Source organism: Mytilus galloprovincialis, chromosome 10 (assembly GCF_965363235.1).
Source record: "Mytilus galloprovincialis chromosome 10, xbMytGall1.hap1.1, whole genome shotgun sequence".
Classification (NCBI taxonomy): domain Eukaryota; kingdom Metazoa; phylum Mollusca; class Bivalvia; order Mytilida; family Mytilidae; genus Mytilus; species Mytilus galloprovincialis.
In genome coordinates this window covers 55,240,052-55,259,058 of record NC_134847.1, presented here as the reverse complement: position 1 = coordinate 55,259,058, position 19,007 = coordinate 55,240,052, and the positions used below count along the sequence as shown (strand labels likewise).

The 19,007-nt window shown below is 32.8% G+C and overlaps 1 protein-coding gene across 1 annotated transcript in view; it reads left to right on the top strand.

The window, feature by feature from the left end:
* Window positions 1-19,007, top strand: part of LOC143047880 (uncharacterized) — a 62,597-nt gene that overhangs the window by 2,443 nt on the left and 41,147 nt on the right. Inside the window, exons 2-4 of the mRNA XM_076221203.1 lie at window positions 3,801-3,954; window positions 5,400-5,469; window positions 10,822-10,888. Coding sequence (XP_076077318.1) covers window positions 3,816-3,954; window positions 5,400-5,469; window positions 10,822-10,888 — 276 coding nt within the window. The 5' untranslated portion in view covers window positions 3,801-3,815. The remainder of the gene's footprint in view (window positions 1-3,800; window positions 3,955-5,399; window positions 5,470-10,821; window positions 10,889-19,007) is intronic.

The window sequence follows — 19,007 nt, the reverse complement described above, 5'->3', positions numbered from 1 at the left end:
CAACCATTGCACTTTAGCGTGAGACACCATCGTACTTTAGCGTAGACCATTGCACTTTAGCGTGACCATCGCACTTTAGAGTACCATCGCACTTTAGAGTCCTACTAAATAGGTTATTAACAATGTCTAATGTTTATTATAGATATATATATCGTAGCAGTACCGTCTGAGCTTTTCAACTTATTAATTTAGAAACAAAAACAAAACATAAAATTACCTTGAAATGCAATTAAAAATAAAGATAAAACTAAATAAAACTAAACGTCTGCATAAAAATTAAAGATAATTTGCAACCGAAAGTAAGATGCAAAGATATGAAGAAGAAAAAACCCATTGCATACAGACATGAGCTCGGCTTACTGACATTAAAAAGGGAAAAAACATATAGACCTTCGAGTTAAAACACCACCTAAACCCCTATTTGCATGTATCTAAAACATGAAAAATTATAATTCTGGTATAGCTGCACCTAAAAAAATTGGTATTTTCATATTGACCACAAAAGATAAGACAAATATTCTCAATGAGACATTTTCAAAAAACGTTCACAACTGAATCATCTATAAAATAAAAACACACAAAATATCTATGATTACATGCACAAATGAAAAGGTATCATCAAATTACTCCTTTATATCAACCTGACCAATATGCGGCAAACCTAAATAACCTGAAGATCATATCAGTCATATCATCACGCTCATCCTTCAAAAACGGAGACAAACACAATGTGATCAATACAACTACTTTCTAAAATATAAGAGCATGTCATTGCTAGTCAAATAATGGAAAACTTTGAAAATTTACAATAAATCATATGATCACAGCACAGCTTTCTATCTAAAAGCTAATAAGGGACCCGATTAATATCTTCCATAAAAAACCTGACAGAAGACAACATTTAAAAAAACTAATGTCATTGTATTTGACTTTGCGAAAGTTTTTGTCAAGTTTCCTCACAAAAGGTTGAGACATAGATGACAAACATACGTTATGGATATTAATACCCAAGAATTCCTATTAGATGACGTACAATTAGAGCAAATATGCGCATTATCTAGAGTGCACATGACACTATGACACTGTTGCTTTTCCATTTGTTTTCTCATTCACTTCAATGATTTCCTAGAATACGTTCAACATACCACTTTAAGTCTATTTGCCGTTGAAAAGAGCATCTGTAGACAGATAACTAACAAAGATGATGCATAGAATCTTCAACTGGACTTAGATTCAGCGGCACAATGGGAAACAGACAGATTAATTTCGGGCATTCCAGACGACAAATTATTCATGCTAAGAAATAAACCGAAAAAAACCCAGTCAACCCTGAATACATTTTTTTTGTCATATTCCTCAAACATAGACATTGCACAAGTCATGTCTTCTTTGACTGTGAAAATAATAAATCTCTAGAATGTGTATTTAGTAGATTTTAGTCACTGAAGCATGAATATAGCTTGTTGTTCGGTGTGAGCTAAGGCTCCGGGTTGAAGACCGTACTTTGACTAATAATGATTTACTTTTATAAATTGTGACTTGGATGGAAAGTTGTCCCATTGACACTAATACCACATATCTTATATCTATCTAGCAACTTAAACCTTGAGGCATAACAATTTAATCAGATCTTAAATTGTGCAGGATTTTCTCACTGCGTTGAAGACCAATTGCTGGCCTTTAGCTGTTGTCTTCTATTTGGTCGGGTTGTAGTCCCTTTGACATATTTCCCATTTCAATATTCTGAATTTTATATGATAATTAAACATCAATTGAAAATTGCAGAAATTTTTCAAAAATGTATCTAAACTAAATACAGGCAATAGAAGTACACCGCTGTTCAATAGTCATAACTCGATTGAACTGTAACAAATCAAAAACTTTGGGAAACACATTAACTATAAGAGGAAACAAATCGGAACAACTAAATCACTGAACTGCTACAAAAAGAAACGCAAACGATGTGATTATAACTACCATATTTCTGACTTGTTACAGGACTTTTCAAGATAAATTGATGGGTTGTACCTGGTTTTATGACTTTTCAAACCTCTTGCTTATATTGCTGTTATAAAAATACCACTAAAATGACAAAATATCGTGACATGAATACAGTGCAAATAAATGCAAGAACATTCAGGACAGAGAAATACATAAATACATAATATAATAGTACATTTCAACATGTAGACCACAGAATAACAACGAACACCTAAAATCAATTTACGACAGAACACAAATAGAGCACACAAGAATAATGAACTGTACATGTACGTCACATAACAGCATGATAAAAATTAAAACATGGGTTTAGTTAAAACAAAATTTGAGTAAAGCACTTGTGTCTGGGTTACTCCCAACAAACAACAAACTAATCAAATTGAGGTGGTCAAACGAAGAGCAGCTCGGTATGCTTGTAATAGATACAATACAAGCTCTGGTTTATTAAGTCGCTGTTTTCGTTTGAACTGATTAAATTTGATTTGACAGAACCTGTCGCCGGTTTAACGTTATGTTTTTCATCGACAAAGGCCTGCAGTGGTCTGGTTGATAATTGTCTCATTGATGATCATACCACATCTCCTCATTCATATATGATAACGATAAACAAAACAAAAACTGTTATATATCTATTGGTCTATAAACCGTTGTAATTATAATATTTTCAAATATACACGAGTCACGTATACATCGGTACGTCATAAATAGTAAAAAAGGGACAGTCAAACTCATAAATCTAAAATAAACTGACAACGCCATGGCTAAAAATGAAAAAGACAAACAGACAAACGATAGTACACATGACACAACATAGAAAACTAAAGAATAAACAACACGAACCCCATCAAAAACTAGGGGTGATTTCAGGTGCTCCGGAAGTGTAAGCAGATCCTGCTCCACATGTGGCACCCGTCGTGTTGCTTATGTGATAACAACTCCGGTAAATAGTCTAATTCGGTAGGTCACATTCATGAAAGGAAGAGGATTGTAGTTACGACGTAAGGAACATATCCGATATTATTTGTGAAACGGTTGTTCCATAACGGTCAACCAACTCGTGATGGCGTCTGTAAAATTTACGAAGGGATGATTTCAACTTCACAACTTCGAACTCTTGGTTTAATAGCTTCCTTGTGAGCAGCAACCCTCTATCAAGAAAATCATGATAGGAAATGCAAGCACGGAATATCGTATCAATTGGGATATATATATACCCCGTATGCAGGTGCTGCTGTAATAGTAATAGTTGTGACTGAACCATATATTCATTATTGAATGAGGGAAGAGAATGAGAAACTCTTATTATCAACAAACAGCTTTTTGTGTTTAAAACATGACAACTCCGTGTCCTGGCGTGAATCGAGCTACGGTCATCAGCTTTACCACAGTGAAGGATGTTGTATTAAAACATAATAGTTTTGTGAATATAATGAGCTAGATGTCATTCTGAATCAAATGTCCGTAACTGTCACAATTGGTATTATTTTGCTACGGACTTATTATGGCTGCGGTGCAACAAACCAACATCATCCGTTAAAATGCTGATTTTTGTTTTACGTTCGTAGCTATTTCAACTGACATTGTTGAAAAATTTAATTTTTGCTACTTATTTCACATAACGTAAAGTGGGCCTTCCTTGGGTTGTTATAAATAATCAGATTAATTTCTTATACGTTTGATTCTGGATTGTGTAAAAATGTTAGAGTTTTTCAGTAAAATTGATTTCAATGATTTTGGAGTGCAAAATCATTTAGCTAAGACAATATATATTCAAACAAATTTGTAAATATTAATTGTAGAGAGTCTGTACAGCTATGGCAGCACTGCTGCATTACATCTTTTTAGTAGACTTCGCCTTAATGTTAGCAGAAGGAGTTGAGTTAACGATTAACGTGTTTTTTGTTTTCGAAATTACATCTTCAAGAACAAAATGGCTGATACCAGCATGCTGGGGTACAGTAAAGTTTCTTTTATTTCTTATGCAAAACATTGTCCTTTATAGTACAAAAACAGTTGATATATTTTATTTTCATTGTTTTCATTGCATGTTTACACATACTGCTATTTAAAAGGCAGCAGTCCTTTTGCGCCAATTACCGTTTTTCAGGGGTATCATTTGCGCCAAATTTTGTTTTCCAAATGTATCAATTGCGCCAATATACAGAGTTCATTTGCGCCAATTTACCTGTACACATCATGCACATATCTATCATAAATGTATATTTATTCTTATTTTTGGCTTAAAAAGTATCATATGTTTGGAGATATTTCACCATGTAGATGAGCATCTGGAGAGAAATGACTTAAAAAAGACAGTCCATGTACAGAGGGAGAAGAAAACTTATCGCTTTGCTGAAGATTTAATACAAGATATGCCAAAAGAGAAGAACATAGAAGCATTTTCTGATTATGTTTTAGTCACATATGTTGATGACACCATGCGTATGGGCTAAAACTATCTACCGTAAGACGTATCAGTAATGGAGCAGAAGCATTCCACAAGAATTACATTGAACTGTTTTATGCATTTCATCCTTCTTTTTTTGTGTTTTTTGGAAAATAAATTGAAGTTACAAGCTACTACATACAATAATTTGGGAAGTATACCCAAGCAGCAGCAGTAAGAAGAAGATATGTTTCAGAAAAGGAAACATTTGCCGTGTAAACTGCCGGTTCTAAGTCAGAATAAAGGTGGAGGGAAGTCATTTTTCTTCTAATTGGCGCAATCGTATGTTTTATTTTTGGCGCAATCGTATGTTTTATTTTTGGCGCAAATGATGCCATGTAATTTTAAAACAGGTGGCGCAAACGTAGCATTGGAGAAAAAAAGTTGTGGCGCAAAAGGATTTCTCCCATTTAAAAATAACAGACAACATTGCTGTGTTGTGTAATAACTTAATATCTCATCATAACAATCAATACATAATTTATCAAAAAATCAGGTGGTATTGCCTTTTGGCATTAAACAGATTATAACCGACTGTCAGTTTGCACTCTGGTTAAGTATGATAAAATTGAGAATGGAAATGGGAAATGTGTCAAAGAGACCAGACCAATGCCATAGTCCACCAATGGGTTTTTCAACACAGAGAGGAAATCCCGCGCCCGGAGTCAAGTTTTTCATGCATCAGAAAATGTTATAGTTTGTTTTGTATATAAAAAAGGTGATATTTGTCAGGTGAGGACTTTAATAATGACATTGCATTAGAACAGAACGTTGAATATTGTATACCGAAATTCATTATTAACGTGTGTATAACAGAACACTATAGTGCAACAAAAAACAAACGCCAATGCAACATACATAGAAACGAATTATTAGATAACATCTGCAATATAATACAGTAAGACATGGATTAAAATTCATCTATAACCAAATCTCAAATTTATATTTGTAGTTGCTCCAGCTGTCATTGTCGGAATATCTATGGGTGCAACTAAACTGGATGGATATGGCAATTCTCAATAGTATTTATAATTCACTTTTTTTGAGTGCAAAATTTATGTATCAATATTTTTCAAATGTCCTTACGTTTACTAAAAAAATATGAATAAATTGATTGTTTAAAAGTTATTCTGTCATTGCACAAGGTCATGTTTTTCTCTGACTGTTTATGACGTCTTTACACTAAATCCATTGGATGTTGGATGTGTACTGATTGATAGTTTAGTCTTAGATGCATGATTTTTTTATTAGTTGTTTGTGGCTTTGAACTAGCTATCAGATAACTACGAGTACTCTCAAATCTGTTCCTAGTATCTTACTGTTGTCGGGATGTAAAAGTACCCGGCCACGTCCACTTCTATTTTTGTCCAGCTGTCATGTTAAGCCATTTTCAACTTATTTTTATAAGTTCGTTTTAATGTTGTATTATTATACCACTGTCCCAGGCTAGGGGGAGGGTTGGGATCCCGCTAACATGTTTATTTCCGCCCCATTATTTAGGTATGTATCTGTCTCAAGTCAGTAACCTTTAATTCAGTGGTTGTCGTTTGTTTATGTCTTACATATATGTTTTTGTTCAGTTTTTTTTTTTAAATAAGGCCGTTGGTTTTCTTGTTTGATTTTTTTTACATTGTCATATCGGGGCCTTTTATAGCTGACTATGTGGTATGGGCTTTGCTTATTGTTAAAGGCCGTACGGTGACCTATAGTTGTTCATGTCTGTGCCATTTTGGTCTCTTGTGGACAGTTGTCTCATTAGCAATCATACCACATCTTCTTTTTTATATTCTAATATGACGTGCTTTTTTCGCTTTGTAAATAAACCCATCCTCGTAATCCAATTAAATTTGTTTTACGTGCTTACATTGACTACTGCAGAAGAAGGATTTTATTAAATTGGCAGGCATTTAATATATCTTATAAACTTAAACACTTTCAAACCTTTGATGCACATATTGTTATATTATGACTACAATGAGTTACAATTCGTAATTGACATATTTGACCTAGATACGACAACGTTCATGCTGTCTGTTCAAACCCCATTCGTCTGATAATTACACATTGCCAGTCGTCTGATTGTTTACCAAAAAAAGGGAAGAGCCTACACAAACGATCTACACTTATACACATTGGACATAGAAATCACCTTAATTGTCCTAAATCAAAATCTAAATAACTGATGCAAGCTATACTTTATCTTATTTTTAACAGGGGTAGGCATTATATGCGTGGTATTTTAGGCCTCACTTTCGCTCGGGCAAAAATTATCACGAATATAATGCCTACCCATTTTAAAACTACAAAAAAAGTATAGCCTGCATCAATTATTTCTTAATTTATGCTGAATTTATAAACATGCATATATTTATTTTTACTGGGGTAGTCAGTTTCTTTTTCGACCCTCTTTTACTAAAGATAAAAACATTATATCACCATGGCAGTAATCAAATGAAATTAAAATTAACCAAACTTGGTATGATTTCATTTACTGAAGTTATGAAATACAACTATTAAGCAATCTTGCTTATAATAGTGTGTTACCCATTGGGGTTGAAAAAAAAAACACAACACTTGTATACCGCTTTTCAAAAGTCATTAATTGATTGAGAGAAACAAATCCGGATTACAAATAAAACCTAGGGAAACACATCTACTTTAAGAGGAAAACAACCGATCAAAAGAAACACTGAAGTGCAACAAAAACAAACACAAACATTCATAGAAACAGACTATTTCATAACAGCTACCATATTTCTGATTTGATACAGGACATGTTGAGATAAACTGGTAGGTTAAACCTGGTTTAATGACTTGCCAAACCTCCGGCTTATATGGCATTGTACTGAAATAATTTCGCTAAAATGACAACTTAAACATGACAGAAAAACAATACACACACTTAGCATCGGGAAACGCATAAATAAATGATATATTTGTGCATTTCAACAGCATTAGCAACAAACATTTCCCATTAACGTCAGAACAGGACACTTCAAACAGTGACATATACATAACTTTGAAGTTCATTCATGTCAATAATTTTGATCAAGATCCAAATATTAATAATTATTCTCACAATACTAGTCCAAATAATTATCATGATTATGACGGTCTTGAATAGCTATTTTTAATAAATGATGTGATGACGTCATAATTACTTGGACAGTATTATACAGTACTTGTATACCATATAAAATGGACATTTATTTGACTCAACTGACAAATAGGTCATATGTGAAATGTCAAACCGCAAACGGTATGACGGTACACAATATCCAACCGAGTCCACAAAAGACACATTCTAACTAACTACATGAGTGTTGGATGTATAAATACCGAGACACGTCGTATAGCAATGCAAATTCACATTCCGCAACAGATTCATATCCAGGAATAGGTCACATTCGGTACTTAAAAGACAGACAACAAATATGTTGAACCACAATCTAAGACATTGTAAAGATGTCGTAAGTCAGATTAGACACAGACACCTCGTATAGATCAACCAATGTGTGATGGTGTCAAAAAAAATTACGCAGTGTTATTTTTAATTTTTCCTCCTCTTAACTGCTGGATCAGTTTCAGCGTAAGGCGCACACTCCTGTATATTAAGACCATATAGTGAGAACCTGCACTAGACTAACGTATCAATCGAGATATGCTAACACCATACGACGGACCAGATGCTATTGTACTGCTGATAAATTGGAAATTAATAATTTGGAAGAAAAAATAAATGGATAAGAAAATAAATGAATGAAATTATATCTTTCCAATTAAAAACAATATTATCGCTTTATATGATTGTCTACTGAATATTTATGGTGCCTACCAAGTTTTTCTACATAGCGTACATGCATTTCTTCAGAAACGCACATTGCATTTACTGAAATCGATAGCAGATTTTGTAGTGAATTAAAGTCGCACCACATACAACATACATTTAAAACAATTGATACAGTCAACATATATCAAAACAAGTACGAGTTATATATGTAAAATTCTTAAAAGAATTATGAGAGACTATTAAGATACACATCTATACCAACTTATATTTACAGTACTAAAAAAGAGCAATGAATGATATAAAATACTGTTCTCCTTGTTAAAATGTAATTGCAGGTTTTTCGCATCAATATCACCAAAATCGATATTTTTAAAAACATACATAATTTTTTCTTCATCAGACAAATTTACAACTATATCATTATAACACAATATATCGATAAACATCATGCCTCATAATATTATTATAATGGACAATTTTAAAGTACATGCTTTTCATCCTCTAGAATATTGCAGTTTCCACATACTCAGTCTTTAAGATTGTTCAATTCATATCGACCAGTTTAATGTTTTTCCATATGTTTAAAAGTTTATATGTCCTCTATTTACTACAAGTACTATATGATAAAGGTCTTGTGTACAAGTCTTTTGTATATCAATCTACCATTTTCTATTCTTACTGAGATGCATCAGAGATCTCTTTTGCCCCAGATAGATGAGCCATAATTTCTGACCAACCAAACATCGTAACATCAAGCTTTGTAGATACTGTTTTGAAAACCACCATGTGCTTTACACTTAGCAATAAGTAGACTAAATGATATACTTTCTGACCTAATTACAGTTTTTGTCATTATAGTCGTTTTTATATAATAATCTAAATAACCACAGGTACTTGTCTCAGTTTTTTTCTCTTAAATACCTTAATATGACACAAGGTACTTAACTAAACATTTTAAAAAATGTTACCCGGTCGCGAAATTCCGTTTTACTTCGATTTCTCGGTTGCCAAACCTACTTAAACTTATAATGCCGTAAATTTAAATTGATTTATCTACACAATGATGTATAACACGACTACCGTTGTTGTCGGGATCATTCGAAGCATGCATCAGAAGCAGGTCAAAGTGATTTGTTTTTGGTATACCGACGCCAAATTGGAAATACTAAGTCTCCAGTGATTGATTTATTATAAAAAAAAAATCACAACAAAACTGTCAGCTTTTCTCCAAATAGTACTTATAATTTTTATAGTAAATTCGTAAAAGATTATGTGATACAAACTCTAATAAGTGTTTCAGAAGTTTCTATTTTGAGAACTCAGATTTTCCATTCTATTGATATCATTCAGACTCTCTCTAGACTTAACATATGAAATGAAATTAGATCAGATAACTCCGATAAACATTTAGACCTTGAGTGGGGAGAGGAGATACCTTTTACTGCGAGACGTTTGTTTGCAAATTGGCGTCGGTAGACGAAATAATTACGATTGCCATGCTTTGGTAGAATTGCTACGAATGATTTCGCTACCTAGTGACATTTTTCTAAATTCTTAGTTAAGTACCTTGTGGTATATTAAGGTATATAGGTTAACAAAATTTTGAGACCAATGCCTTTGTAAATAAATCTGTTAATAAAAAGCCTAAGTATTGGTCACTTGAAAGCTTCAAAATTATAATCATTTAAACTTAGGGGGGGGGGGGGGATATATGATATTTAAAGTTATTTTGTTTTGGTGACTTGCTGGTTCCTATATTTGATCTCTATGTTTTATCTCATAGAGACATAACTTGGAAATGTTACCAGTATACAAACACATGATGGTGGCGATTATTGAATTCTGAGGAAGGCCCAAAGTGAATGTATGGGTAGTCATAATTTTAGTATAAGTTTAAGGTTTGAGAGGTGCGTGGCATATTAATGTTAAAAATATGCCACACAGTACTATGCTGACCTTTGAATAAAATAGAAGTGCATATCAACTGTCCGCACTAGGATTTGATTTTTATGAAACTTTACGGAAAAAGTGGCACAGTTTTAGCCGCAAAGGGACTTGTTATGGGAAATTCTAATGTCTATATTCACAGAGGTGCAACCTTTAAGTGAGTTTTAAACTTTCATGATTATAGAATACATTAAAAACATCTCCTTATATAACTTTGTCATCGGCATAAAGCAAGATAGATACGCCCCCCCCCTATTATCAATACCAATGTTCAACGCTCGTCTGTCGTATCAAATTATAAGCCTTGTACCTTATATTCAACAACTTAATATTATCAATAAATACCTTTATAAATATATTCAACATTACCGTTGACGATACATATCCTTGTTCCCAACAGTATTAACACCAAAGTTTTCTAAATTAATAAATAACAATAATCTATCAATAGAATGTTTTACGCTTTCTAAAAAATAATGCACTTAGGTCTTTTAAGGCATTACCGAGCTATTTACACGTGAACTAATGAATTTAATTTTTTAGTTGTATGATGTTGTTTCTTACATTTACATTATATGTAGTTGTTTATTATTATTTTTATGAGCATATAAAAATACACGTTTAACACTTGTTTCAGTTGCTGGTTCTCTATAGAGTCCAAGTTGATATGGACATTTGCAGGACCTGTCTTGACTATTATTTTGGTAAGTTACTTTATGTATAAGATCTATCCAAATCCAAAAACATGTGTGTTAACTTCTAGATATGCTATATGGATATACGTTTTGTTGTCGGAACTATTTTAGAATTTATCGGTGTTCAACAAAACGAATTTCACCGAGTTTAGTAACAAAATTATATAAGGTGGATGCTAATTCTAGAAATGATAATTGACGTCATGAGTAATGAGGTTAATTATACACGTGTCTTGTTTTGACTCAAAACTGTAAGGCGTTGTTGATTGACTGAACATCTGCTAAAACTATCTTACAATATCAAAAGTCCCTTAAAAAATATCACTTTTAATTAGTGAATACATTTTTTTTTATTTTTTTCTATGTTTTTTTTTTTCATCATCGTACCTTTCATGTGGATTTGTTTGTCTGATAAAACTACGGCTCGCTGATGATTGAAGACATCTTTATTAATTATAAAAAAGAAGATGTGGTATGATTGCGAATGAGACAACTCTCCAGAAGAGATCAAATGACACAGAAATTAAAAACTATATAACTATATAATCAAAATATTTATTCGTAGTTACTGTGTAAAAAATTCAGGTTCTGCTTCTAGCCAGAAGTAGTAGAGATATGTTCTTGACAATAATTTATCGGGTCTTACCTCTTGTCAGTGGAAAGATTTAAAAAATTATTATTCTGATTTCTAGTATTTATTTAATTTTCCATCGGCATCTTAGTTTCTGCAAAAATCCTTTTTGTCTCTCAACTGGTCTCATATATTTGTTATTAAGCTATAATGGAAATATTGTGCTGATCATTTTAACATAATTTAAACAATTTTCTGTATTTGAGTTTGATACTGTTTGTGTTTGTTTGTTTTTATTATTACTTCTTCTCCAAAAGTAACAGTTGATGATATTTAGTTCCCCTTTTTGTGTTTGACACATTTAGCCAGTCGCTGAAGACCCTCATTGGTAGTCGATATCGTTTAATCCTCTAGTAGTAGTTTTGTTTGACAAAAGTGGAATATTGGTGTTATTCGTAAACCATAAGTCATAACGACACACCGTCCTTTATATGAGGTCCTTGTTTAATAATCTAGGAAATAATATAATTTTCAAAAATGTATGCCATATCCAGAATATTGAATTTTTCGTGCTGTCGCAACTCCACAGAAACCTTAAAAGGTATGACATTTGAAAGATAAGAATGTCCCTTATACATTTGGGTCGAAGTGTTCATGTGATTTTTCTTCCTTTCAATATTTAAATGTTAAGTATGACAGCCCAGGGACGGTTCCAGCCATTTTCAAAAAGGGGGATAAATGGAGAGGGGTTCCAACCATATTTCCTCATTCAAATGCATCGATCGTTCAAATAAGGGGGCTTACAACCCCTGGTCCCCCAGAATTTGCCACTGTACACATATATAACACACCTGGGGTATTGCTATTTGAGATTCACGAAAGGATTTGATTGGAATTTTCCTTTGATAAAACTTCATACTTAGATGTGTATTTTTTCATAAAGCATCAAATCATATCACATAAAAGGGTCAACAAAATTCTTCAAGTGACATTGTATAAATTGGAAGAAGCTAGTTTGTCCAAAATTATGTAAAGCAACGTAGAATCCATATATTTAAGAATCAAGGTAAAGGTTCCATGGTAGTATTTACATTCCGGAATGTAGGTTACTCTTTTGTGTCAATTTATCTGAACAGAGTCTATCAGTAGCTTATGAACATCTTTGCCTAACAGACGATTGAATCCGATCGATGTAGAAAAATAGAAAATAACTTAACACAGTTGAAAATGATTTTTTAAAATGTTTTCTAACTTGTACTCATGGGATGACAAAAGACTTAAATACACTAGTCGTCTTATGTTTATAGAGATAGCAAAAAAATCAATGGTCATGATACATATTCAAATTATGAATATTGAAATAAAAGTACGTCAGTTGACTGTGTATGTAGAATTTTGGGCAGTGTTAAAAAGTGGTGAAAATTCAAAATACCAACTAATCTAAAATATATGTTACATATTATCTGATTCCTGAAATGACATTGTGTGAACTGGAATTATAATTAGGTCTTTCCACTTTTCTGTGGAAAGACCTATTGTTTTTCTTCTGATTATTAGGTCTTTCCACTTTTCTGTGGAAAGACCTATTGTTTTTCTTCTGATTATTTTTTTTTTCTTCCGCCTAATTTTGTTCTTGCGATAAACATTTGTTTCGCAATATGTCGCTTAGATATTTTGTATATGATATCGAACAGTTTATGCGCTTTTGAAATTTATCCTGCGTAAACGAATACTTTTCTTTGTAGGAGTTATCTCCCGAAACACTGTTTTCCTTGTTATGGCATCTCCTTCGCAACCGTTAAAGATTATGACAAATTTATTTTACAAAATTGTTCGTTACATCCTCAGTAATTTTTGGCGTATTTGGATCGAAGCGATTCGAAGAAATTTTATAGGAGTTATCTATCTTTTCGGAATAAATTTGTCAGTATGTTTTTTTAACTCATAAACCGTTAACCGTATAACCCTGGAATGTTTTTATTTGAGTCCCCTGATTACTAACTTAGAAAATTAGGTCAAGGTCAAAGGTCAAAGGTCAAGGTCATATTTTAGATTTTCATATGTCTTTGATTTCCCTATAACTCTTGAACGGTTATAGATACAAAAAAATTAAGCAGTGAAAAATGCTTGGTACTCCAAGGGGCAACTTTTTTTACCATCATGTAAGGGACATAACTCCCATCGATGGTTTTTAAAAGGCCATTTTTAGGCAAAACTCTTAAACAAAAGGTACTTGACCCATAGGGTCTTTTGCAATGACCTTGTGGAGCAATGACCTTGACGAAGGTTACAAGGTCAAAGGTCAAGGTCATCAAATTATGTGGTTTTGGCACTATTTAAACAGTTTTATGTGTGTTTGAATTTCAACCAACCAACCAACCAACATACCAACCAACCAACCAACCAACCAACCAACCAACCAACCAACCAACCAACCAACCAATCAATCAATCAATCAATCAATCAATCAATCAATCATGATCATGATCAATCAATCAATCATGTTTCCGTCTCATGTGTTTCTTATAGGGTTCAACCAACCAATCAACCAATCAATCAATCAATCAATCAATCATGATCATGATCAACCAATCATGTTTCCGTCTCATGTGTTTAATATAGGGTCCAAGATCTTCTTTGTGTCTTTTTCCGTGTTTCAATTGACCCTATCCAATGTGTTTAACCAACCAACCAACCAACCAACCAACCAACCAACCAACCAACCAACTAATCAATCAATCAATCAATCAATCAATCAATCAATCAATCAATCAATCAATCATGATCATGATCAATCAATCATGTTTCCGTCTCATGTGTTTAATATAGGGTCCAAGATCTTCTTTGTTTCTTTTTCCGTGTTTCAATTGACCCTATCCAACGTGTTTAACCAACCAACCAACTAATCAATTAATCAATCAATCAATCAACCAATCAATCAATCATGATCATGATCAATCAATCATGTTTCCGTCTCATGTGTTTAATATAGGGTCCAAGATCTTCTTTGTTTCTTTTTCCGTGTTTCAATTGACCCTATCCAACGTGTTTAACCAACCAACCAATCAACCAACCAACCAACCAACTAACCAACTTATCAATCAATCAATCAATCAATCAATCAATCAATCAATCAATCAATCAATCAATCAATCAATCAATCTGTATGACTGTTTAATCATGACAGTTTATTGAAGGAACAAACTCTCAATTATTCAAGAAAAATTGAAATTTAATATTGTTCTTACGTCACTTCTAAAAAAAAATCCACATGTTCTCTGAAACTACAAGTACAATCGACCTCAAAATTTGCAGTCAGCAGGGCATACATGTACTAAACGTTTATAAAAAAACTTGGTGCAGATATCTCTCAAAGCTTTTCCTAGAGAAAAGAAATGGCAATGCCGTAAAAATAGCTTGCTAGGTCCGTAAATCTCCGTAAAAACCTACAATAAAATGTCCGCACCGAGTTTGAAATACTAATCTGTGTTACAAACAGGTGCTGAAAAATGTACATTATCAGAAAATAATCAATAAATGTGTTTTAAAGTTACACCGGATCAATTAAATCCAAAACATGCACTACTTGTGAACTGTCATCAAAATGTCAATTTCCTACAATGACAAAAGAAATTACATTGTGTACATTCCATCTCTATAGATGTTGTCTGTTTAACGTCCCCACCTAAAAGGAAATAAAAAGACTATCTTTTCGTTATTATAAACCCGTGTCACGTGATGTGGCGCGCGCGCTGTACCTAAAATAAAAGAAAAACTTTCCAAACTAAACATGAAACTTCTCCGGTAACAATAATATAGACCCCATACAGAAACAAACAAACAAACAAACAAACAAACACCCCCCAATTCAATTAATTTTACAGGGGGAAAGACCCCCTACAATTGCTTTTTTAAAGCAATTGATTTATATTTATTATTAGGTCTTTCAACTTTTCAGTTGAAAGACCTATAGGGTTTGTTCTGATTATTATTATTATTATTAGGTCTTTCAACTTTTCAGTTGAAAGACCTATAGGGTTTGTTCTGATTATTTTTATTATTAGGTCTTTCAACCTTTCAGTTGAAAGACCTATTGTTTTTGTTCTGATTATTATTTTTTTTTTCTTCCGCCAAATTTATTTTCCTTCACTGTTTTTTTGTTTCGCAAGATGTCGCTTAGATATATGGTATATGATATCGAACAGTTAATACGCTTCTGAAACTGACACCGCGTAACAAAAACCTTAACCTTGTAAGAGTTATCTCCCCGAACACTGTTTTTCTTGTGGCCACTAAGGCTTCGCAACCGTATAAGAAACCGACAAATTTATTTTTCCAAATTGCTCGTTATACCCTCAGGATGTTCTGTTTCATTTTGACCGAAGCTATCCGGAGACTCCATATGAGAGTTATCCCCCCTTTTATATATGATATAAGTGATATGCATTTCTAACTGGTAAACCATAAGTGATAGAGACCTAGGGTCTTTTGATTTTAGATCCTTGGGCCAAAAAAATGAAAATTAGTTCAAGGTCGAAGGTCAAGGTCAAATTTTAAATTTTGATTTTTGCTTATTTTCACTTATTTTCAATTACTTACTAAGATTTCGACAAATTATTTTTACTAAATTGTTAGTTGCGACATGTCGTTACTTATAAATTTTGGTTACAAGGGTGCGTAGACAATAAATGGGAGTTTTCGCCCCTCTTATATTTAGAATTATGCGTAAAGTGATATTACTCATGAACCATACATAATACAGACCTAGGGTCTTTTGATTTGAGATCCTTGGTTTATGACCTTGAAATTGAGGTCAAGGTCATAGGTTAATTGGACGTTCTAGATTTTGACCTTTGCTCGAAATTCATATTTTTATATCATAAAGACATAGCAACTGACTTTTTCAACTGAATCTTAAAATTTTCATTTCAAAATAGATTCTTATTGGTTGAAAGACCTTCAATTGTTCTTTGAACAATTGGTTTTTAATAATTATTTTTTTTTTTTTTTCTTCCGCCTAATTTGTTTCCTTCGCTGTTTTTTTGTTTCGCAAGATGTCGCTTAGATTTTTGGAATATGATATCGAACAGTTTATACGCTTTTGAAACCAACTCGTTTTAACCGAATACTTTCCCAAATAAGAGTTATCTCCCCGAACACTGTTTTTCTTGTTATCTCTTAGGCTTCGCAACCGTATAAGAAACCGACAAATTTATTTTTCCAAATAGCTCGTTATATCCTTAGGATGTTCTGTTTTATTTTGACCGAAGCCGTATTAAGATTCCATATGACAGTTATCCCCCCTTTTATGTTTGATATAAGAATATGCATTTCTAACTGGTAAACCATAAGTGATAGAGACCTAGGGTCTTTTGATTTAAGATCCTTGGTCCAAAAAAATAAAAATAAGGCCAAGGTCAAAGGTCAAGGTCATATTATAAAAACTTTCCAAACTAAACATGAAACTTCTCCGGTAACACAATACTATAGACCCCTTACAGAAACAAACAAACAAACAAACAAACAAACAAACAAGGTCAAGGTCATGTTCAAAAATATGATTTTGGCTTGTTATCTCTTATTTTCAGAAATCCTATAAGATATCGACAAAATATTTTCACAAAATGTGTGTTACGACATGGCGTAACACGTAAATTTTAGTTAAAAGGGTACGTAAACATTTGATGCGACTTTTCCCCCTTTTATATCTTATATTAGTTGTATGGTAATATAACTCATTATCATTATAAAGTAAAGGCTTAGGGTCTTTTGATTTAAGATCCTTGGTCCAAAAAAATGAAAATTAGGTCAAGGTCAAAGGTCAAGGTCAAATTCTAAATTTTGATTTTTGCTTATTTTCACTCTTTTTCATTAACCTTATAAGATTTCAACAAATTATTTTTACTAAATTGTTAGTTGCGACATGTCGTAACTTATAAATTTTGATTGGAAGGGTGCGAAGAGAATAAATGGGATTTTTGCCCCTGTTATATTTAGAATTATGCGTAAAGTGATATTACTCATGAACCATACATAATACAGACCTAGGGTCTTTTAATTTGGGATCCTTGGTTTATGACCTTGAAATTGAGGTCAAGGTCATAGGTTAATTGGACGTTCTAGATTTTGACCTTTGCTTGAAATTCATATTTATATATCATTTAGCCATAGGAACTGACATTTTCAACTGAATTTTAATATTTTCATATCAAAATAGATCCTTATTGGTGGAAAGACCTTCAATTGTTCTTTGAACAATTGGTTTTTAATATTGATCTTACATCTCTTCTGAAAAAAAATTCCACCTCTTTGTTATCACTTAAACACTGAAACTACAAGTCCAATCGATCCCAAAATTTACAGTCAGCAGGGCATACATGTACTAAAGGTTTATAAAACAACGTGGTGCCGATATCTCTCAAGACTTTTCCTAGAGAAAAGAAATTGCAATGCCGTTAAAATTGCTTGCTAGGTCCGTAAATCTCAGTGAAATGCTACAATAAAATGTCCGCTCCTAGATTGAAATACTTATCTGTGTTACAAACTGGTGCTGAAAAATGTACATTTTAAGAAAATAATCGTTAAATGTGTATTAAAGTTCCACCGGTTCAATTAAATCCAAAACATGCACTGCTGGTGAACTGTGATCAAAATGTCAATTTCCTACAATGACAAAAGAAATTACATTGTGTACATTCCATCTCTATAGATGTTGTCTGTTTAACGTCCCCACCTAAAAGGAAATAAAAAGACTATCTTTTCGTTATTATAAACCCGTGTCACGTGATGTGGCGCGCGCGCTGTACCTAAAATAAAAGAAAAACTTTCCAAACTAAACATGAAACTTCTCCGGTAACAATAATATAGACCCCATACAGAAACAAACAAACAAACAAACAAACAAACACCCCCCAATTCAATTAATTTTACAGGGGGAAAGACCCCCTACAATTGCTTTTTTAAAGCAATTGATTTATATTTATTATTAGGTCTTTCAACTTTTCAGTTGAAAGACCTATAGGGTTTGTTCTGATTATTATTATTATTATTAGGTCTTTCAACTTTTCAGTTGAAAGACCTATAGGGTTTGTTCTGATTATTTTTATTATTAGGTCTTTCAACCTTTCAGTTGAAAGACCTATTGTTTTTGTTCTGATTATTATTTTTTTTTTCTTCCGCCAAATTTATTTTCCTTCACTGTTTTTTTGTTTCGCAAGATGTCGCTTAGATATATGGTATATGATATCGAACAGTTAATACGCTTCTGAAACTGACACCGCGTAACAAAAACCTTAACCTTGTAAGAGTTATCTCCCCGAACACTGTTTTTCTTGTGGCCACTAAGGCTTCGCAACCGTATAAGAAACCGACAAATTTATTTTTCCAAATTGCTCGTTATACCCTCAGGATGTTCTGTTTCATTTTGACCGAAGCTATCCGGAGACTCCATATGAGAGTTATCCCCCCTTTTATATATGATATAAGTGATATGCATTTCTAACTGGTAAACCATAAGTGATAGAGACCTAGGGTCTTTTGATTTTAGATCCTTGGGCC